The sequence below is a fragment of the Melampsora larici-populina genome (genome assembly GCF_000204055.1).
Source record: "Melampsora larici-populina 98AG31 unplaced genomic scaffold MELLAscaffold_6, whole genome shotgun sequence".
NCBI classification, from domain to species: domain Eukaryota; kingdom Fungi; phylum Basidiomycota; class Pucciniomycetes; order Pucciniales; family Melampsoraceae; genus Melampsora; species Melampsora laricis-populina.
The window spans coordinates 92795-116270 of record NW_006768770.1 but is presented as its reverse complement, the minus strand read 5'-3'; the positions used below and the strand labels follow the sequence as shown (position 1 = coordinate 116270).

The following is a 23476-nucleotide window of genomic DNA, read 5'->3' as shown; positions in this document are numbered from 1 at the left end:
CACACATACTTTGAATGAAGAACAGCACCCTGTACTGAGGAGACAAAATCAAAAGCTCACAGAACACAGCAGAAGATGGATGATTGAGGTACAGAAACAATAAAAAGAAATAGCCTTCAAAGTAATCACACAATTTACTTGTTTTGGAAGCATAGAAATATGGAAATATGGAAAGATGAATTTCTGATGTCTCCTTAATTCTTGGAAAGGAAAGTATATTTGTATTGGAATTACATTCTGGTTATTTATGTACATGGGATGTGTCTCAATGTATATGCAGAAGCTTGAAAGCTCATTAAAGGCTTCCATGAAATCACCATTGGTTGTCCAAAGCTTGCTATTATGAACTTGGCTGGCAGATGTAGTGGTCTGTGTAACCCGCGTCCCTGGGCTGAAGCTTACACACCTAGTGGTGTTCTTGATCTTTCTGATATTAATTGAACCCAAGTGAGTGGCAATCAGATCATCATGCTTGATTGCCAGACTTACTGAACAACCACAGGGTTTTTACTGTTCAACATAAATAAGTCCAGAGTGTCTGATAGTCTCAGGGTGAAAGGGATACTTGAAACCATGGAATGTAAAAAACATGTTTAAACAGAACCCCCGAGTTCATTTGATTGAGAATGTGGATTTCTTGTAGAATCAGAGGACCCTGGAATGTGCCTATGGATGTGTCTGACCAAAAATCCAACTTTTTTTCATGAGGTTTATGAGCCATAGAAGGACTACACTATCCCTTGTCAACAAGTACAGGAGCACAAACAATGTGCCTGGGCAAGGGATTTTGAATGCACTTACTTTTAACCCTGCAGCCCCACTGGTTGCCAGGATAATTCAATGTAACACCCTAAAACATTGAAGTTGGATTTTGGTATTGACTGGAAAAAAGAAATTGTGCCTTTGCATTTTATGTTGTGATGAGCCAAGCACTTGGACCAGACTTTTTGGGTAGCCCTACATCATGAGGAACCTTATACCTTGGGTATTTCCTCTATTTTGCAGCAAGCAAGACATCCTGACACAGTCTCCTGAAAGGCATCCATCAGGTATCCCCTTTGGACACTGCCACAGAGCCTTTCAAGATGTCCTTGGACTACCAACCCCACCATGAAATCCGAGGGATGAAGCATGGAGGTCCCATCTCTGGGACATCTCAATGATTCCCCAACCCGGGATGCTAGCCTGATGTCTTGATGTGGGGCGGTTTGGATTTCCTCCTGCAAAAAGGTGTCTTTGTAGTCTAGATGAGACACATCTTTTGATGTGCTTGAGATCTTGAGGCAATGTCTGGTGTGTAGTGTCACTGCAAACATAATGTGTTTCTCCAGGGTGAAAAATGCAGAACATGGTTGGACCTGAGGAAGTTTGGGAACATTCCATAGCTACTTAAGGAACGTAGTTCCCAGTCTGTTTTTGTAAAAATGAAATTTAGATACACACCACATACGTGTGACATTCTCTCACATACAGACACCCTTCCCAATTGATCCCAGATGGTCTCTCAGAGTCTTGATGATCTGAGGTCTGGATGATCTATGCCACCACCAATACAAGGCTGAAGGAAGGGTACGTACCATACCCATACAGGTGAGGGACTCTGAACTTGCTGATTCTCAATAACAAATGGATCACAGCTTCACAAGAGGATTGAAAGTTTTTTGGAGACCCCCAAGTCGGATGTTATCATGCTCGGTTCTGGGTGTGAGTTTAGTGAGACACGCTACCAGGCAGGTGCTTGGTACAGTTGATTTCAGAAAGCTTGGTACTTTTTGTCTGCCAAGCTCGAGCAGATTGGTGTGGATCGCTTCCAAGCTTTGTGAAATCAACTGAGAATAAAAAAAGTCCAGGTGTACATACACCGCCGTGGCCTCCCGCAAGCTTCCGGTCAAATAGTGCTCTTAATCTGGGTGGCGCTGGGGTTTTGAATGGGTTTGGTGTCTCACTGTGTCAAATCATTTGTCATGGTGTGTGACACTGCAAAAATAATGTATTTTTCCAAGGTGAAAAATGATTGACCAAGGTGAAAAATGATTGACATTAATGCACAAAATGATTAATAATGCAGAATTAATGCAGAATTAATGCATTTTTAATCATTTTGTGAAATAAATGTAATCATTTTTCACCTGGGAAAAATACATTATATTTGCAGTGTGACACTTCCTTAGGAATGTTCCTAAGGACAACGCAGCAACAATTACTGTACTGGTATCGGTACAGTACAGTATAGTACCTATTTTCTACAGTACAGTATCTAGTAGTACAGTACCTAGGAAGTCATTACTGTACTCCAGGGCCCAAAATCCAGTATTGTTTTCTTAGGTACTGTACTCGGTACAGTATCTCCCTCACATGTACTGTACTGGTACCAAAATGGTGGGTACCTACAATACCGGTACTATACTGCTATAGTACCGGTATTGCCAACCTTATCCCTTTATATTTTCCATCCGTTTTCCTCATTACACCACCCTCTACGCCAGGAGGCAACCAATCAATGAAGATATCGCCAGATCGGTAAGTCATCCATCCCTCTAGTCTTGATTCTGCTCATTTGATCTAATTTCCCACTTCGTATTACACCTTGCTTCCCTAATCAATGGATGTAATTTTGGCAGGAGTGGTCTAGGCCTGGGTCTATGGAAACATGTCGCCATATTGGTGGCCACCGGGCTATGTCTCATCAGATATTCCAGGTACCTTCTCAGTACCTGGACAGTACTATGCAGTACCTTCCCTAGGTACGGTATAGTACAGTATATCTTTGAAGTCCCACAATACCGATACAGTACAGTATCTAGGTGTGGAAAACGGTACCCTACTCAGACCAATTTTTGGTAGTACCTAGGTTTTGAATACTGTACTGTGTACAGTATTGTATTCCCAGTACTGTACTGAGTAGTGTTTTGACGGGTATCGTAAAGTAAGGTACTGTACTAGTATTCTCAATACTATACCAGTACAGTACCTGTTGCTGCGTTGCTAAGGAGTCTTAAGGAACCTTTTTTTTGGGAACGTTCCCAAACTTCTGCGAGTCTGACCATGCCCTCGAAAAATGATTGCATTTAATTTACAAATGATTAAAAGTGCATTAAATCTGCATTAAATCTGCATTATATATTAATCATTTTGTGCATCAAGTTCAATCACTTTTCACCTTGGAGAAACATATTATATTTGCAGTGTGTAAAGCTCAAAAACACAAAAATGGTTTTGGTCAGATGAATTCATGGGTACATTCCAGGGTCCTAGAAGAATCAGTGTGAAATCAACTTACAGTCAAATGAAAAAAGGTTGAAAGCAATATCCACAATGTATGGGTTGGTGGTCTGTGCCAGCAGCATATGTAGGCAGTCACTTATTTCCAAAATATGTGTGTCCATAGACACAGAATTCTGGCATTGTCTGAGACAGGAGTGTCAAATGTTCCACCATTATTGTCATTGTTCACCCAACCCAATTGAATACTCACCGTCCACTCATCAATGATCCACCCCTCCAACTACCCAATTATCCTCCAAAACTGTTCTTGATTCCTCAGTATGGGTGTCCCCCCCTACTTGGAGGCCCTCAATATCTAGCTGTCTGTATATCTCTTCACAGGAACAATCTTCATACAATCAACCCAAACCTGTGATTATCATTTCTATCCAGTACAGTTTGTTGTTGATAGTACCCTTGGCATTGAAAAAATAGTGTTCTTGTCAATCCTCAGAATTACAATTCTTGTGGTCACCCGCACGCATGTCTTGTTGCACCAGAATCTTGCCATCCTCTGGCAACATCATCTTTAGAATGTGATCAATTTCAAGCAAACTATATATAATTTTTGTCCATCAATATCCTAATTGCAAATTGAAATGTTTTTCCCATCCAGCAATGTCCCAATTGTTAGTCAGAATTCTTTTTCCATCTACCAACATCCTAATCATAACTTGAAATGTTTTCTCTGTCCATCAAGATCCCAATTTTTGGTTGATTTTCTTCCAACCACCAATATCTTAATCATAACTCAAGATGTTTTTTCCATCCCCCAATATCCTATTTGCAGCTCAAATTAGTTTTTCTGTCTACTGGTACCTTAATTGTAACTCCAATCAATTTTCCCATACACAGATACCTTGATTGCAACTCAAATTGGTTCTTCTGTCAACCAATACCTTAATTGCAACTCAATTTAGTTTCACTGCCAGCATCAAAGAGGTTACCAGATGGGAACATCGTCCTAGAGAACAGATTCCCTTATTTTTGCTGTCAAACTGCTTTCATTAATATTTCCCAAGTAGCCATTGTGATATATGTGGTTTAATTTTTTGCAATGCTTGTCACAATATGAACAATATTACAGAATGTATTACTAAGGCCCCGTTTGGGAGCGGTGACAAAGTGTAATGTACTGCAAAAGTGTACTGCATTTTTGGCCCCAATAATGCAGTAGAGATGAAAACCCGCACTTGTAGTGTGGTACAGTTATAATCTCTGTTTTTGGTCATAATCGTTTGGCAATTCAACACCACTCGCGCTGATTTTCTCCTGACTGTGGTATGTATGTATGTATACCCACAAAACCTCTGACATCGTTTGTTCTCGATCCACACTCAAACAGACTTAACAATCTTTCATCATTAATTCACTTGCTCGGTCATCGTAACTCATCAAAAGTTGTGAACCTCATCACCAATCAACTGGAACTTTTCTCTCGTCAAGGAATCATCTTGATCATCTTTTTCATATTGTTAGCGAATTTGAAAAGATACATATCCTTTGATATTCATGAGATTGATTGAAGGAGAAACAAGGTTATCAAAGCGAGTGACAGAATTTGAGAAGCGACGAGATTGATTGAGGGAACGGTGGATTGAAGGAAGAAGTGATAAAGGTACAGTGCGATGAGGTCGATTGACAAACTAATATTGAACTCGTGGTTGTCTTCATCTTGAAGTGTGAAGGTGTTGAAGATGGGTTGATAGTGAGTTTTGTAATCGAACGGATGGAAGGAGCCAATGAATTACAAAGGGAAGGGGAAGAGATCAAATTTGACGAAGTCCCCTTTCACCGTGCGGATTTATTTTTCATAAACAGCTTTTTGTCAATTATCGCAATACCACAGTATTGTCAGATTATTGTCTAAATACTGTGGTACAATACTGCAGCAAAATAAGGTACCAAACGTGGTAAGATCATACCACTGTGGTATTGATGCAATTACGAAAATACCGCGGTAAAATAACCGCTCCCAAACGGGGCCTAATACATGTGATTTGCTTATCCAGATGAGCAGATAACTGAGCGGACCTGTATGTACCTAAGAGCTAAGGATGTACCCAGGTGTTTGCACATGGACAGCACTATTTGGCGCCCGGTTTAAAGAACCCGACACCCGGTTTTCTTTGGGGCTTTACCCGCGGATTCCGCGCACACCCGGACCCGACTAAGCCATATTTTGCCGCAGCCGCAGTCTTTTCCGGGCGCAACGCTCTCCAACAGCCCGATTTTCACAAACCGGGCTGTGAAACCATAAAAACGGGCTGCTGAAGTCAACCCGATTTCCTGAAACCGAGCTGTGAGCTCTCGATCGACCCAATACAAATTGTTGCCTGACCTCGCCTGACGCTCACCTTCATCTCGAAGTTGACAAGTACCATCCCAATCTCGACAAGCCTCAAACCACCCAATACACCACATCTGAAAATGGTAAGTTCTTGTTGTCATTTTTCCTCATCTCTTCTCTATCAATGAAACAAGTGCTGACCGTTCAATACCCATCAATCTATGCCCAATCGTTCCACTCTTGGGCGATTGTTTTTCTTGCATCTGGCAACCAAATCCTCATACATCTTCTTGTGATGGATCCAAATTATCAGAGTCTCTCACTTTATGAAGCTATATCAACGTGTGTATAGGGTCAGAAAGATTGTGGAACGTTTAGTACGACTCAGACTATGCAATCAAATCAATGAAAATTAGCCCGAATGATTAGCCAAAGAATGAAGCCATTTGGTGGGGCTTTTTGACAAGTGCACTTCGAGATTCATTATCTTGGGACTCAAAGTGTAAACCTGTTTGCATAAAAATTGAGACATTGATATAAAGATGGCAAAAAGAGAAACAAAAGTTGAGGCAGCCCGGTTTCAACCCAGACCGGGCTGCAAAGACGTACAGCCCGGCCTACTATCCGAAAACCGGGCTTCGGGCTTTTGAAACCGGGCGCCAAATAGTGCTCTCCTTTGCACATATGTAGCATGTACTTCATGGCTCAGATGTACTGTGCATGATGATTTGATGACCCACTCTACTCCCAATCCTGTTCTGAGCCTAGGGATTGTTCCCAACAAGGAACACATCAGGGATTGGGCAACAAAGTTGATCAACCGGCTTGTCAAGTTAAAAATCCTGCCAAAGCTCTCCAAGCACGATAATGTCACAGATTTTGCCAACCCCTTGCAAGTTTGTTGTGATTTCCTCCCAACATAAAACCTGTTGTAAAGACCAAGCACATGAAAGGTGGCATTAGTACATCTTCTGCTGTGGTCTCTTCAGGAAAGTTCTGGTTTTTATGTGGAAATGACCTGCAAGGATTTCAGATTGTAGGGAGTTTGCACAACTCAAGCAATTCACTACCCAACAGTTCTCAGCTTCTTTTCAAAATAATACTAACATTGTGGTGTTTTTGGTCTTTTAAACTGCCAAGGGATCAATTGTTATTAACTATCTGTCCAGTTTGACTGAATCACAACTGTCCTTTTTTGGGCCTGCAGTTTGCCCAAACCTTATTTACTGCTGTCAATTCTGGGTGTGAAGCTTTCAAAGAAAAATGTCAATTTCCAAAACCAACCTCAGTGCATTACCACCAATTCTATGTATGATGAGAGAAAACATCAAGAATTTGACATTTTACCTTACAGACCCAAGCCTCTGGGTCTTATAAGAGCATCTCCAATGGTCCTGAATCACAAAAAGGCATACAGGCATGTCTGAAAACATACAGTAAGTTGTATGTTTTCATCAAAATGGTTTCCCTCCACTACACACATGATGCAGGGACTCCCAAGGTCGTGCTCCTGCCAAAACCACCAAAAGCACACAATATTGACCTTTTGAAGGTTGAATGATTTCTCATTGACTATCCACTTGATATGTAATTTCTTTTGGTTATTGTATTTATCATTAGACAAACATGGTATCATTGTGTCCAAAACCTGCCAAATACTATGTGTTGCATCTTGTGTGAGACCCTCTCATATATGAAGGTGCTGACATGTGATATCTGGTATTCCTCAAAACAAAATTCACACACATGGCCAGATGTGAGAAAGCTTCCTACTGTTGGATGGTCATTTTTTGACCTGACCCTGTAAACATACAATACACCTTATGTATGGTTATGTTTACAAGGTGCTGTTGGAGATGCTCTAACTTGACATATTCACATGGACATCTTGCATTTTTCCAATTTTTGTTGGCTGGATGAAACAAACCAAAATTGAAAAATGCAAGACTGATTTTAATGTCAATAACAACATTTTTGACTTCATATTCAACCAATACAGCATTGATGAAGTCCTCCTGACATTTTTGTTTCCTATCAGACTCAACATTGATACCACTTGTCCAGGGTTTAAACCAATTGGGCACACGGGAATCCAGTGTGCATGCCATGGGTGGCAGCCACAAGTTTTCTCTCCCACAGCTAGCCACTGACAGGCTGTGAAAGCCTCTTGATTGAGGCTGTTTTACCTGGTGTTGGTGGCACAGCTCTTAGGAGATCTATGAAGGCTTTAAGAATTTCTTCCAGTTGTTTGGGTTCTGTTGATGATACTTGTATGAGCTGTAAACCTTCAAGTTCCAGACACAAGAAACAAGAGGCAATTTTCCTGTGGAAAACCCTATTGTATTTAACACAATCTCTTGTTTCCTATGAAGTCTAATTAGGAGACTCAGTTTCAAGAAAGGTTTCAGACTGGTGTTGTTTTTCAATTCCCAAGACTTATTTAGTGTTTGGATGTTAAAACCCCAAGTTTGGATGTAAAACCAAAACCTAAATGGATACATTTTGTCACAATCCATGTAATACTTTACCTTTTGAATTGATGATATGATAGTTGTTTTGATGGGTAGTTTTGATGTGTGATATGAGAGAGATGATGATGATGATGATGATGAGAATGAAAGCTAATTATGTAGTGAAGAGCTAGTAATGGCATGAAGAGTGAATCAGTTGAAGTTGAACTGTAGTTAATAGAGCTGACATAATCCAATTTCCCAACTGAATTTTAAACTTTCAACTGATTTTCTTTAACTTGTTTGTTCCTTGCTTAACTGAACTTCACTTTCAAACTTATCACTTTCTTAAAACCAAACCAAACCATACCAAACCATCCAATCAACTTCAACATCAAATCAAATTCATCATGAGTTCATCCTGGAAACTTGGAAAAAGTAAGCACTTTCAATTTATCTATCCTGTCTACTCTTCTCACTTTTATCCTTGGAGATATCCATATCAAACCTTTTCAAAGTGTTTATGGATGGAAGATTGAGTATCAAATGATCTTCAATTCACCCGATCACTTATCAACTCACTCAACAGTCAAGAGAGAGAAAGAGATGATTCTTTGGGCTCGTAATCTCGCGCCTTTCTTCGATTTGAATTTCTTTCTTCTCATACAATTCATTTCGATTTCTATCTTGAACCCGAATGATCATCTGTCAATTTCTCAATACAATTTAAATTTTCTACTTTTCCACCTTTGATTTCTTATTATACAAACCTGACCTTCTTCCTATCTTGGCTGTTGTGATACTTTAGAAATCAAAGATGTAGCTACTTCTCATCGACAAGCCCCAAGTTCCGGATCAGGTTCAATCACCCCATCCTCACCAGCCGGTTCGATCCAAACCCATCGACAATCAACTCCAACGTCTCATACTCAAGTACAACAACAAGGTAATGGGACCTTGACGATTCGAATCATTGAAGCTAAAGGTCTTTCTGTACCAGCTGGAATCACCATTCCGGAAGAAATCCAAAGAGCTATCCATCAAAACCCTCATGTAGGAAGTCTTACAGTAGGAAGTTTGACTAATGGTTCAGTCAAACGAAGTAATAGAGATAGTGTACAACGTAAACAGAGTTGGTGGTTACCTTGTAAGTCTTCTTTTTTTGCTTTGACGTCATCCATCGAATCTTGATTGGGTTTTCCTTCACTCACCTTTTTTTTTCGTTCTCGATTTTGTTTAGATCTCGTCTTGGGTTTTGATAAGAATGAAGTTTTGGTAGAAGCGTTGGGTGGAACGATTGATTGTCCAGTTTGGATGTATAAAGCTGATTTCGATGTATCAAGAACTTCGGAGATCACTTTATCTTCCTACTTACGTACTGCACCTAACTTGAGTCAAAAGAGTGAAATGGGTGATGATATCTTTTTAGGAGGACTTTCTTTCTTACCCACCTTTGATCAGGTAAAGCACCTTGAATCTCTTTTCCTCTTTGACCCATCCCAACTGATTTTAATGTTTTCTTCGGCTTTAGTCTGTTTCTGATAGATGGTATAGTGCAACATCAGGATCAGGCGGATCAGCCAGTCAATTCCATTTACAAGTAGCTTTCAAACCTTCACAAAACATACCACTTACGATCGATTCATTTGAATTATTACAAGTGATTGGAAAAGGATCGTTTGGAAAAGTGATGCAAGTTCGAAAAAAAGATACCGGTCGGATCTATGCGATGAAAACCATTCGAAAGGCTCATATCGTCTCACGTTCTGAAGTGACTCATACTTTGGCTGAACGAACGGTTTTGGGTCAGGTTAATAATCCGTTTATCGTTCCGCTTAAGTTTAGCTTTCAGAATGCTGAAAAACTTTATTTGGTTTTGTCGTGAGTTTGTCTTCTTGTCTTTTATTATTCAGATGAAGTGGGATGACTGATTTGAAACTTTTTGGGCTATAGATGTATTAATGGGGGTGAACTCTTTCATCATTTACAAAAAGAAGGAAGGTTTAGTGAAGAACGTGCTCGGCTTTATGCGGCTGAACTTTTATGTGCATTAGAACATTTACATGCCTATGATGTGATTTACCGGTACGGTTTTTCTTCTTCTTTTGAGCCAAGTGTTGAATAGAATCTTAATTTGGATTTTTTTTTTCATTTTCTTTTTGGAAATCAGTGATTTGAAACCTGAGAATATCTTACTTGATTATACGGGTCATATCGCTTTATGTGATTTCGGTTTATGTAAATTAAACATGAGTGAATCTGAAAAAACCAACAGTTGAGTGCCATTCATTGATCTCTCATCGCCCTCAGCCAACAAAAACTGATGGAAGGATTTCCATATGAAAGCTTTTTGTGGTACGCCGGAGTATCTTTCACCTGAGTTGTTACTTGGGAATGGGTACTCTAAAACGGTGGATTGGTGGACTCTTGGGGTTTTGATCTATGAGATGTTATCGGGTTTACCACCGTGAGTGGATCGGGCTGTATGTTTATCTGATCGATTTACGTTTCTGATCCATTGATTTCTCTAGCTACTATGATGAAAACGTCAATGGTACGTCCAACACATTCTCCTCGTTTTGCTAACCCGTCTCTGTAACTTGGAAAATCTAACCCTCAACCGTTTGTGGGGTTCACAGAAATGTATCGAAAGATTTTATCAAACCCATTAAAGTTTGGAGACGAGATCAAATCAGAAGCAAGATCATTACTGAGCGGATTATTAACCCGAAACCCGGCTCAAAGGTTAGGTAACAATGGAGCCGAAGAAATTAAGAAGCATGGGTTCTTTGCTAAGATTGATTGGAAAAGATTGGTCTTGAAACAGTATACGCCTTCGTTTAAACCTAGTGTGGAAAGTGCGATTGATACTAGTAATTTTGATAGTGAATTCACTAGGTTTGTGGAAAGACATCTGCGGGGGTTTTTTGGGTTTTGGTTTGAGGTGGGGTTGAAGACTGATTGGTTCTTTTTGGGTTTTTTAGTGAGGCTCCTATGGATTCTGTGGTTGAAGATTCACATCTTAGTGAAACTGTTCAACAACAATTTATGTTAGTGTTTCATTTGATTTTCTTTTTTGAAGAACTTGAGGTTTTGATTCTTGGTTTTTTTCTGATCTTTTTTTATACATAGTGGGTTTACTTATAATCCGACTGGTGAATTTATGGGTGAAAGTGTAAGATGAAAGAAGAAGGGTTTTTTTCATTTGGAATTTTTGCAAAAAGGAAAAAAACCATTATCTTTTTGTTTTTTTTTGCATTTTGGAAGAAGTTGTTTATTTATAAGAAGAAATATTTAAATATGTTTATTAAATCATGGAGAAAAAGAGAAAAACAAACGTGTATCTTTCTTTTTTTTTGTTTTTCGCATATGAATTCTTTTTTTTTCGTTGATATATTTTTCTTTTTATAGCGTTTTAGTTAAGATTTTTTATAATAGAATTTCCTTTTTTTCAGGTTGATTTTTTATTTTATTTTCCTTTTTTGTTATGTTTTTTTTATTATGGATGGATGGATAGATGGATGGATATGTTTGAATTGTGAAATTAGTTTTCTTTATGGTATGCGGTTATATATGGGGTGTTTTTTTGGGAAATACATGGGATAGGTATTTATTACATTTTTATATTATTGAATCATTCAAAGGAATCGAAGTGGTTTGTAATCTAAAGTTGGATTACTTTTTGATCATGTAATATTTGTGTTTGAGTATGAGGAGAAAACATGACAGAGTTTTTCTGGGTTATTTTGGAACTGGAAGCCTGGTGGACAAGGTTGAAGAGTACTAAGGGCACGTTCACTTGAGCAATTTCTGGTGAGAAATCATATTCTGCAAAATTTAAAGTGTCTATTTGGTGGTGTATGTTTCATTTTTGCATTAAAAATTTTACAGAATGTGATTTCTGGTCAGAAGTTCCTTAAGTGAACGTGCCCTAAGAGATGATCAGTTATTCTGTGTTCATCTTGATCAAGACAGCTAAAAAAAACCTGAAAGAACTTTTACCAAGTCTTACTGGGATAGAGTTATGTATAGTTGAGCTATATCAAAGCTTCGGTGGCTTGAGAAGAGAACTTGGGGTGTTGACATTGACAAATAATATTTTGATAGAAGCATCATCATGATTATATGCACATGGCAGAATCAATGACATGTTATAATAGCACATTGAGTCTTGATATATACTTGATTGAACACATCACAATGATTTCACATCATCTCAGGTCTCATGACCCTGGTGATCAAATGAGAAAAGCTTTGATAAATTTCATTCAAAGAAGAAATGGGCTTCGTACTACTACAATGTATTACTTTAATATAAATGTACATAAGTAAACATTTTGGATAACAAAAGAAGATTATTTACAAAATGGATCAAACTCAAAGTCAATCAAGTCAAAAGAAAAAAAAAATGCCTCCTTAAACCATCTTTAACCAGAAAGACAGTTGTTAGATTAGTTTTAAAAAATCAACCCCATATTGTTTGACTAGTGGTAGTATGAACTGAAATGTGTCGAGCTTTCTTGGATTGTGATGAGGTGATAGATGGTTTTTGAGCTGGTGCCAATGGTTTATCAGACCACTGGATCGGATTAAATTCGATTTTGAATTCAGATGATTGGGATGGAGCCAAGGGAAGCTTTTTCTCAAGAGTCCAAGCTATAGTGAAGAAGAAAGAAAAGAAAGAAGATTGATGAATTGAGTTTTGAAAAGGTTTAGTTTCGTAAAAAGAAAAAAACTTACTAATTGTGATGATCAGGGAAGGAATCAAGATCAACTTGAAGAAAATGTAGGCACCTAGTACTGATGAGTCTCCAGGTAAGGTTTCACGGTGTGGAGCTTTAGTTGAGATGAGTGCTAGTATGAATGATAAGATAAAGTTTAACAATGAAGTTTCAAACAAAATCAAACCGGCATTTGTTAACCACTTGCTTCTAGCGGATTTAAAGATGAGCAAAACATGTTAAGGTGAGAAGAAGAAAGAATCAGTTTAGTTGATAGTGTAAGACTTGGTTCTATTTCTAGAAATATATTGGTTTCTTTTTAGGACGATGAGTGCTGACCTTTCACCTATGAGATGAGTACCACTTCCATCAAACTTGAACCGATAAAGACATGTCATTCCACAAACCCATGCATTGACCAACAAGGCAGAAAATAACCAAGTCACTCTAAAAAAGTCATCATAAACAGCTATTGAAGAGAAATTAACTCTTCTTCCAGCTGCCCTTTTAGCCATCCGTTCGTTTTGTTTGACAACTTTGATTTATCAATTCAAAAGTTTCATTTCAAGTGATTTTTGGTCAATCTTTCAAAAGCTTTTGGATGTTCGGAAGCCGAAAGATATGAGTTGAGTTTTTTACTTACCATTGATGATGGTAAGAGCAAATCCAGCTAAAAAGCTAATCAAACTAAGTCCACCACCAAGACTTGCAGTCACTTTACTTTTAGTTCGCTTGTAGATGAATTGTAAGAAAGTAAAATTAACTGATAATTGTGCACACCTATTAAAATAATAGTGAGGATTAGATTACATTCAGATGGATGCTTATATAAGGTTTATAAGTGAGGCAAAAATATCTTACGCAATGAAGAATGGTAGGGGTATTTCTGATAGACGCTTTGACATTGGACTCAATTCTAGAAAAAGTAAAATAGACAAAATCATAAAAACCGTAAGTCTTATGGTTTGACCCAATTATATATGGTCTTTCAAGATGAAGATCTCAAATTGGATACGAACCCGGTCCAATCCTCTTAGCAGTAGTAACTGCAGCACAATTATGAAGAGTCATCAAGATTAATGAAACGCCACCGAGAAAGGCGACTGAGTAAATTTTGAAAATCGTGACGATGCTTCTTTCACTTGAACAATCATGAGCTTTATCCCAACATACTCCCATAGCTATTGCACTATATATATTTAGGGATAGTTTGTCAGTAAGATTATCGATAGCTTGGATTTTTTGGACTCACGTTAGGGGGACTGCAAGCCCAAAGGCTACGTCCAAAGTTGACATTTGATTCTTTTTTGGTGAAGTTTTAAGATCAGGTGAATTTGAAGATAATGAAAGATGCCGAAATCCAGTGTTATTCTTCTTCACGAGTGTTTGAAGGAGATATGATTCGCTATTCGGTGTTATTGATGTAGAGAAGAGATCCGAGTTAACTTTTCAACGATTGAAGCACGTCTGATAGTGTGAGTGAACTGTGCTAAAAACCACAAATTGCTTCACTTAAGCTCTCTTTCACAAGAAACGGGAGCACAAAGAGAGAAGAAATCTGTTGATAGGGAAGTCATATAGGTAACGTGCTATGCATCAGGAAACCGACGGCTTTTGAAGTTGCTTTGTGACCGACGTAATACATGATACCCTCAACTTCATTTTTTGGCCTTCGTTCACACTTCATGACGGAACACTTGTTCAACACACTCTTGTTGAGCAGACACCCATTTTTTTGGAAGACTTCGAGGGCGCTTTCCTGGTTTATTAAGACCACATCACGTAGGATTGCACGCCGGACTCCAAATCAACCTGACTAGAACGGCATGGAAACCAGGTCGATTGAATGGTCTGGACTCGAACGTTAACCAAGTTTACTCAAAATTCAAGACAAAGGGAATCCATTGCATTCCAATCGCCTCACTCAAAGGCACTGCACGAACCTACGCGAACTCGTGATACACACATGTCAGTTTTAGGCGCCAAGAAAACGAGTCATCATCCGGAATGGCCTTCTTAGATATTTAAGCGCACTCCATTATGACATTAAATGCTAACTATTCTGATAAGAAAGATGTGAAAGCAGAATTATAAGAATTATATGTGGTATGCACTCATGTTCAATGGAAGTACAATTGAGGATATTGAAAAATCCCTTCAAGGAGCAGAGGTTAGACAGCTGCAATGTGCTTTGGAGGCGGTCCTTGCATTTGGAACCACATATCAAAAATCGATTTATCTCATATTTAGTGTGATTCTGAACCACAAAATCATGAACATCATCATTATGTCATCAACATCGCAGAAAACAGTGTACAAGAAGTGAAGCAAAGATATCTCTATTTGATAAGAAAAGCAAGAGTAAAAGTATCAAGAAGTTTGCGAGCTCGCGTGACATAGAATACTTGGTCCAGGATCTACCACCATCCTTGCGGGCGCGGTGAGTGACTGCGTTCGAAGGAAACCGAGCAGCCATTTTGAATAGTTGACCATCCGGACTACAAGAAGAAGAAAGTAAATAAGTTGCTGGTTGAGAAGTCTAGCGACGATAATCATTGACTCACGTATCCATGTCTGACGCAATTCTTAAGTAAAGCGTGGGCACCTCCCCGTCCGTTCATATCATTATAAAGCTCACTGGCCGAACTGTATATGTACGCACAACCATATGTCAGCGTCAAATCCAGGGGAAAGATCGCATATATGAACCGTAGCAAAGGATGGAGGTCCTTACACGGCAAATTGATAATCACCACTACACGTGACGGATGCCTAATATTTAGACGCTTTGCATCAGCAATCAATCAAAGACACGCTGCATTTAAAAACCGACCTTGCAATCCCCATGACGAGAGGTTTTCAAACGATTTGAGCTACTGATCCATTGGCTGGATCCGACCCAAGAATAATCAATAAGTCCATTGAATGCACTGTAAAGATAGATCAAGGATACATCAAAAAACCTGCATTCCTACATACCCATCTCTATAAAACCAAATGAATTACCCACTGTTGGCAGTCATCAACGGTAAGCTCATCATATGTACCAGAGCAGTAATTTCTGGAGTGCCAGTTGGAAGGTTTAGGATTCCAGAATGGTGGGTCGGATGGATGGTATGGTGGGTAGATTGGTTGGCTTGGAGGATACCAGTTAGTCGGTGGGCTTGGGAGGACCGGTAATACAACGGGGTGAGAGTGTTCTGGATGTTCTGTCTTCCACTGCCTTTCGAGCTTTTCTTGTTCTTTCTTACGCTGGCGATCGTGTTTCTCTTGTTCTTTCATACGCTGGCGATCATGTTTCTCTTGTTCTTTGATTCGCTTGGCTTCGTGCTCAAGTTCTTCGGCTTCGTGCTTGAGGTGTTCTGCTTGGTGTTTGAGTTCATTTGATTTCTCTTTCTTTGCTTCGTGCTTAAGTTGTTCGGCTTCGTGTTTGAGATGTTCTGCTTTGTGTTTGAGTTCATCTGATTTCTCTTTCTTTAATTCAATCACATGGCTTTGGTCGGACTTGGAACGTTTGGAAATGTGATCGGTCTCTTTGTCCGAGAGGCATGCTGCTTGCTGAAGATGCAACACTGCCAAAATGGCAATCAGGACACTCAACTTGGAAGATAGAAGCATGTTTAGATGGATAGTTTGGTTAAGAAGTTGGTCGAGATAACAGTATTCTTGGATTTAGATAGGACGTAAAACTGAAGAACAGAGAAAAGATGTTGAGCTCTAGCTTTGCGTAAAAATCAAGTCGTACTGAAGTAATGGGGGTTGAAGAATTGACCGTGATTCTGATGATTTCCTCTGTTTTTATACTCCGATTTGGGTTCAACTGCGAGGTTTGCAATCGGTTCAACATCAGACCACATTCACACGCCGGACGTGGCCGCGTCAGAAGCTTACCTGACCATGTTCGCCTTCAAATTGACACCAAGCTCGTGACTGCTTGTAAAGCCTGCCAATGTGACGGCCCATAGACCAAGATGCTTTAAATAGAAAACCTCGAGGTAAGAATTCTCGACAGTAGCAATACATCATCTCATATGGAATTTGTCTTTAAATTATTAGATGTTTGATCGATTTCTCGTACAAGGCTGAAAGAAACCAAAAAAGCTCGCTCGAAAGTGAGAGCTCACAGAAAATTCTACGTAGACACGCGTTCGCTCATCGCGTCCTAGGTTTTCAATGGGTTCTGATCTTGCAATCTGTCGGCGTTAGTGAATCTCGCCGTGTAAAAGGTTGGGCTATGTGCTGTCAAAGTTTTGTGCTTCGACTACAACCCAGAAATCACAATGTGTTGGAATAATTGGTCAAATCATTTGAAAAGTCGAAAAATTCGTGAACATTGTCATCATTAGGTTTCACAACATCCACTTCAGAGAAGAGGCTATCATATAAAGATGTCCATCGTAAACATAAAGGAGACATATGCATGCAAGTTCAACAAACAAGTTATCCAAAACTCTCTCAGACTCTACTCATTAAAACAAACAAAAACCCGAGAGGAAGTAAACAAAAACAATTGCATGCTCGCATGGCAACAAGGGATAATTTGCTCAGGATCTAAAAGGATTGAAGTCGCTGCCAGTTTTGCGAGGAGCTAGGTTCAAAGGCAACCGAGCAGGCATTTTCAATAACCGCCCAAGCGGACTGCAAGAAGCAAAATATACGTGAATTTCATATCCATCCAGCAAGTACAAATATGAACTTACCTGTCCTCTTGAAACGCAACGGTTAAGTAGCGCAAAGGCACCACCTTGTTGATTCGTATCATAATAGAGGACACCGGCGTCACTGTATATGGAGATACAGATGCATATCAGCAAGACGTCGCAAAGAACTGTATGGCCATAGAAAAGAGTGGGAGGCCTGACACAGAAATGGGACGATTATCACAGGAGACTGTCGCCTAGGATATCAAAGCTATGCGTAAGCAAACGAACCAAATCATGATGTGTTTCAAATACAAACCTTGCAGGTCCCAAAACGAGAGGTTTTCAGAGTATTTGGACTGCTGATCCATTGACCTCCAGGGAAAGACTGATCAATAAGTCCCTTGAAAGCACTAAAATCGTATCCAGATAATCACTACACATCAGCAAGACTGCTTCCCCGAAATCAATCTCTAAACAATATCAGAGAGTACTCACTTTTGACAGTCATTATAGTCAAGTCCATTGTATTGACCCGAGCAACGTAATTTGGATTGCCAACTGGGCGATGCAGTTCGGGGTGGCGGCGCAGGTGGAAAGATAGGTTGTGTGGATATAGGTGGATAGTATCCCCCTTGAGTAGGAGGAGCGTACGGGGGGTACTGGTACTGGGGGTTGGGGAGGCATGCCGCTTGTTGGAGGTACAAGACTGCCAAAATGGCAATCATGGAAAGGAGCTTGGAAAACATGAGTTGGCTAATCTGTAGCTTTGGTATTGAGAACAAGAAGTTGGAGGAGAACAGAGAAGGTTTGTAATGATATAGGCAAAGAGCAGTGAAGTTGTTTTGTTCGTATATGATCGTATAAGAGATGAACTTTTAGTGGAAGTTTGTGAGTGATGGTGCAAAGAAATGCTGATAAGCTCTTTATAGCTTTGATTGGTGCAGAGAACACGCATAAAAAAGAAAAATGGTGCACCGCATTGTGATTGGAATGCTGAAAAAAGAACAAATGATCTCACATCATTCATTCATCCTTCATACACGGTTTAAAAAGATTTGGTTAATGAGACTGTCTAGTGTTGGCGTCAATTATGATTTGAACATCACCTGTACTTTCTTCGATGTCTCAATCGGCATGAAATCCACTGTTTCTGATCAAATGGCATAACTAAATACCGGGATGATCCCGCTATAATTAGGATGCTGATGTTGTACTCACTGATCCAATGTTCATTCTCAACATCAACCCGTCACGAGGTCTACCTGAGAGCAAATTCAGAGTTATCTTCTACATTGCCATTTATCTCTGATCTCATTTGAATAACAGGTCAAAGCGAACCCAGAACACGTATACGGTATATGTATGTAGGGCACTGCCTCAACAGTCTCCTCCTTCAGATCACACAAGGCAATAACGTGTTGGAATACTTATGTCGATAACAATATAGCGACCACGCTGTATCATTCTCATTTATCTCTGATGCCATTTGAATAACAGGTCAAAGCGAACTCAGAACACGTATATGGGCACTGCCTCAAAGTCTTTTCCTTCAGATCACACAAGGCGATACCCATGTTAAGATACTTATGTCGATAATATGCTAACCACGCTATATTCCTTAGATTGTTAATCTTATGATGTGCTTTCTATTTATGTATCTCTCATCTATCAAGTGATCTTTTCTACTCAACAGATCCTCATGATCCTTTTTCTTGTCACATGCATATTACATGATGACTCTTGTATATAACTTGCCTAGAGCCACATCAGGAAAGGGTTCTTTGTTCCACCTTTCCGTTTCCTAACTTGTGTGCTCTAGTGTCAAGGGCGAGTCTGTAGACAAGAGATGAGATGCTTAAGAAGTACAGATGATGTTTTTGAAAAACATATAATTCAATAGATCATAACGAAATTCTTGCACACAAAAAGAAAACAAAAACATGAGAAAGAGAAGTTTATATCGAACATGTTTTTGGCTAAACATTCAATGAGCAAAGAGATGAGTTCCAGTCACATGAAATGAAATGTTAGCTCAACTCATCCACAGAGATCCTAAGGATGATGCTGAGAACAACAAGTGTGAGTGATGTGCTGAGTATTGTAATTTGTTTAGGGTACAGACATCATAGTGAAACATTGATATTTAAGATGATTTCCGAAATCCTTATTGTAAAGCTTATAAAAAGATTATTTCCAATGATAATGGAATTCTCCAATACCATGATGAAAAATGATCAAAACTAGGAATCAAAATGGTATGCTTCCCATTGGTCCAAATCACAAATGGTGACATAGTCATATCACACTCATCAATCCCTTGTTTTCAGAAAAAAGATTTTCTCTCAAGATCTAAATCGAAGATTATTTCAAAATAACGATTCCAATTTCTTTGCATGCTAAAACTTCAAACCTATTCAATCTTCTCCTTCTCTAATCCAATCTTCTCTAATCCAATCCAATCCAATCCAATCAAAGATCATAACTAAAAAATTGTACATTCGACTTCCAAATACAAAAAAAAACAATTCCTAAATCCCAAAGAAGACCACAAAAACTAAATCTTTACAAACCTCTCCACATAATGCTTCAACTATAAAAACCAAAAACCAAAAACCAAAAAAAAATCGAAAAACAAAACCAAAAAAAAAAGTCGAAAAAGAAAAAAAAAGGAAAAAAAGGGAAAAAATCAAAAGTTAATATTGTTTTGTTTTACTTGATGACTCAAAACCATCTTGCTCAACAAGTTCCATAAAAAACAAATCCTTTCCCATAAACCAACATACCTCCAATGCGAATTTTTTTTAGGAAAGAATTCATGTTCTTTTAATCCATTGATCTCTTTGGCTTTATCTAATGCTAAAAGTGAAAAATGACCCCTTGAAAAAAGAAAATAAAACCAAAAGATTGGATTCAGAAGAAATCTTACAAAAAGTTTATCAAAAATCTTGTTAATAAAAGAATGCTTACCCTACTACTGGTCTATTAATAAATTCGATTCTCCAAGTAGAAGTATTCGATCTTCCAGGAAATTGAGCAGTTTGAGTTTCATACAAACTAAAATCCCCCCCCCCAAAAAAAAGAAATCAACAAACTCCAATTTCATAACAAGAAAGAAAACAAAAAAAACTTACTCAGGAAATCCTGCATTCACAATATTAGCCTTTAAATACTTAACCAAACAATCCACAAACAAATCTCGATCTTTAACACTCGTAGCAGCTCCAGCCGCAAACATTTCCCAATCAGTCTTAGCCCACTAAAAATCCCCCCCAAAAAAATCCAAAAAAAAAATCAAATCGTCCCAGTCATCAGTCAACATAAATTTCAAAAGAAATGGAAAACAGGACAAAATTCAGACTCAACTGTGTGTCTAGAATCGAGTGGTACACCATATTCGTTTGCTACTAAAGGGTAAAAACTAGACTGCATTTCATAAATAGTTTGAGGTACGAGTCTCAAGTTCAACAACCGATCCTACCCCAAACCAGACCAAAACCAAAACCAAAACCATCAATCCATCAATCCCTCAAACCAAAAAAACATGACTCATTCAAAACCAAGAAAATCAAACTTACTGCAAACAAATTATAAAGAGTACCCCAAGAATTCTCATCCTGATACGCAAGTTTAGTATGACTCCTATCCCTAGCCACCGAAAAATCAATCCATTTCCCCACATAATCCTCTGCGATTTCCCTCAACCGATTTCCTTCTTGGCCATCCCCAATCTGAACCGATATTTCAGACATAGCACCGATTCCAATGATAGCTTTTAAAGCCAAATCAGTTTGATTAGCCAACTTGCCTGCAAAATCGTCTGTTGAAAGTTGACTGGCTGGAATTAATCCGTCACTGATTAAGAAGGAGGTCCATTGGCTTAAGATCTTGTGATGTTTTTGAAGCCATTCTGTGTCTTTTGTTAATTGATGATATGCCTAGTACGGTTTTATCATCAATGAAAGATGTCAGATTCGTACATTGGGGTGGTTCGGTTCGAGGGTGTCACTTACTAAGGTCATGATGAGGAAGTTTCCGGCTTCTTCAACTGGCATCGCTTCATCATTACCATCATTATGAGCAGTAGCATCTGATTCACAACCATTACATTGAGTTAATTAGATTCAAGCGATCACTTTGGAATAGGTCTACTAACTCGGGTACCTTCCAAGATCGTGAACAGTCCTGATGAGACCCAAGAAAGAGGTCAGAAAATAATCGATCTTGTGAATAATGGGTTTGAAGCGTACCATTTGTTTGGGTACAAACCACTCTCGCTATACTCAAAGAGAGGTTCGAGCAAGTATTTTAATAATACAGGATCGTAATAGGTCAAGATAGGAAATTGAGCTACAAGAGTCAAGATGAATGGAATTAGCTACTAATTTGCAACAAATAGCGAGATCTTGTGAGACGTACGAAAGATAACATCAACAGTCTAAATATCAAGCAAATCAAAACCAAAACCAAAAAGTAAGTTTTCAGTCAACACAACCATGACCAAAAAATCAAATCAATCTTCACTTACACTCATATCCCCATTACTAGAAATCTCCTTTGAAAAGATTTTCACATCCTTCTGATCGACTTCACCCGTGAGATTATTTCTTCCAAGTGTAATCTCAATAGCCCCAAGACCTTGACGAAAACTAAGCGACACGATCGCCGCATAATTCTCACCCGAAGTTTTGATCGCATCATTATAAACTTTGGTATCTAAACTAACTGAATCTTTAAAAGCCTTTTCGAAATCATGATACACAAATTCGAGTAATTCATCGGTTTGTTTAAATATACTTGTCCAGTAAGCTGATCTAGGTTTAGGATCGAGAATGTATGATACATAAGGATCTCGAACGTGTCCGATCGTAAAGACTAATGGAGAGTTTCCTGCTAGTAGCTTGGTTGCAAATCCAAAAGAAGGTGTTCGATCTTCAATCTTACGAAACTCTTTGTCTTGAGTTGAGTCTAGGTTTCCATTCTTTGAAAAATGTGTTCGAAGTGTAGGACCGAAACCAGAAGCGGTAGTGAGATCGGAAGTCTGATGAAAACAAAAAGTCAACTCGATTATAGTTTCAAATAAGAAAGAATGATCGAAAAAAGACTCACAGAAGCAGTCGAATAGATTGCTTCACCCCATTCAGCATACTCATATTCTTCACTAAACACTAAAGGATTCAATCTCGAAACATGAAAAGAACTCAAAGATTTAGATTGGTTTAAAGACCAAGTCACATTAGCCTGATGATCACCAGAAGCCCAATCCGCTTGAATATCAGTATAAACCTCAATCGAAGAATCCGAAGTTGTTGAAGAAGTAAGTTGAATCGAAAGATAAGTAAAAGGTAAACTTTGACGTAAAAGATCACCAGGAGGACCAGGAGGACTCAAGAAGTCTACCAAAAAGGTTAGATCTCCTGCTTGGAATTCAAACATCGAACGTGTAGATGTATAATTAAATGAGAGTTGGGTGGCCGTTTTGAATTGATCGGTTGGGTTGATTGATTCGTTTGGGTTTCCTAAGAATTGATAGGTGGTCCCATTGATTCGGATCAAACCTGTCCATCCTAACCTATAAGCATTTGGGTTTTGAGGGAATTGGATCGGCCAGAATTGAGCCCATCGACCGGTAAGATAACCTCCATTGCCACCTTCAGCACCAGTTGCTAACCAAGCTGAGAGATCTGGAATGGAAAAGTGTAGAGATTAGTTTGTTTTTAGTGAGAATGGATGGTGATGAGAGTGACTGACAAGGTGATCGAACGGCTAAAGGGATTGCAGGAGGTAAGAGTGGATTGAAAGTTGAAAGATGATTGTTATTGTGATTGTTAGTAGAAGTGGGTGCTGAGATTGGAATCTGATTAAAGAGAAAAGAAAAGCAAAAAGAATCAGATGATGATGATGATGATGGTCATTGATTTATGGTGAGCCATTCACTTAACTTGATTTGAATGATGATGAGTCAAGTTTAAACCTTCGATGGCAGAGACTGAGATGATGATGATTAAAAGAATTGAACACATTGAGATGGGTAAGAAGAGTTTCTTTAACTTTTGCTTGAATGTCATTTCTTTACTCAATGAAAACTATAACAAAATCAAAATCAAATAC

The 23476-nt window shown here is 38.8% G+C and overlaps 5 protein-coding genes across 5 annotated transcripts; 1 reads left to right on the top strand and 4 right to left on the bottom strand.

Annotated features, from left to right (window-relative positions):
- Positions 1-8414: 8414 nt before the first annotated feature.
- Positions 8415-11696, top strand: MELLADRAFT_115517 (uncharacterized protein; the record flags this gene model as incomplete). Its single annotated transcript, XM_007406642.1, has 11 exons — positions 8415-8442; positions 8813-9151; positions 9245-9465; positions 9536-9885; positions 9958-10089; positions 10175-10278; positions 10351-10471; positions 10536-10558; positions 10644-10902; positions 10989-11054; positions 11137-11696. The coding sequence occupies 11 exons, from the start codon at positions 8415-8417 to the stop codon at positions 11186-11188; spliced, it is 1695 nt and encodes a 564-aa protein (XP_007406704.1).
- Positions 11697-12469: 773 nt separating this feature from the next.
- Positions 12470-14021, bottom strand: MELLADRAFT_103360 (uncharacterized protein; the record flags this gene model as incomplete). The annotated part of the gene is made up of 7 exons (XM_007406272.1): positions 12470-12660; positions 12745-12935; positions 13065-13260; positions 13369-13505; positions 13587-13641; positions 13745-13914; positions 13978-14021. 7 exons carry the CDS (start codon positions 14019-14021, stop codon positions 12470-12472), a joined length of 984 nt encoding a protein of 327 aa, XP_007406334.1.
- Positions 14022-15710: 1689 nt separating this feature from the next.
- MELLADRAFT_60449 (uncharacterized protein) lies at positions 15711-16343 on the bottom strand (the record flags this gene model as incomplete). Its single annotated transcript, XM_007406271.1, has 1 exon — positions 15711-16343. One exon carries the CDS (start codon positions 16341-16343, stop codon positions 15711-15713), a length of 633 nt encoding a protein of 210 aa, XP_007406333.1.
- Positions 16344-17000: 657 nt separating this feature from the next.
- Positions 17001-18114, bottom strand: MELLADRAFT_60448 (uncharacterized protein; the record flags this gene model as incomplete). The annotated part of the gene is made up of 4 exons (XM_007406270.1): positions 17001-17100; positions 17426-17507; positions 17741-17778; positions 17864-18114. 4 exons carry the CDS (start codon positions 18112-18114, stop codon positions 17001-17003), a joined length of 471 nt encoding a protein of 156 aa, XP_007406332.1.
- Positions 18115-19731: 1617 nt separating this feature from the next.
- On the bottom strand, positions 19732-23439 carry MELLADRAFT_47143 (uncharacterized protein; the record flags this gene model as incomplete). The annotated part of the gene is made up of 14 exons (XM_007406269.1): positions 19732-19958; positions 20110-20244; positions 20336-20422; positions 20500-20624; positions 20732-20842; positions 20944-21303; positions 21379-21455; positions 21522-21550; positions 21616-21715; positions 21785-21803; positions 21894-22406; positions 22475-23049; positions 23117-23222; positions 23308-23439. The coding sequence occupies 14 exons, from the start codon at positions 23431-23433 to the stop codon at positions 19955-19957; spliced, it is 2367 nt and encodes a 788-aa protein (XP_007406331.1).
- Between the last annotated feature and the right edge of the window lie 37 nt (positions 23440-23476).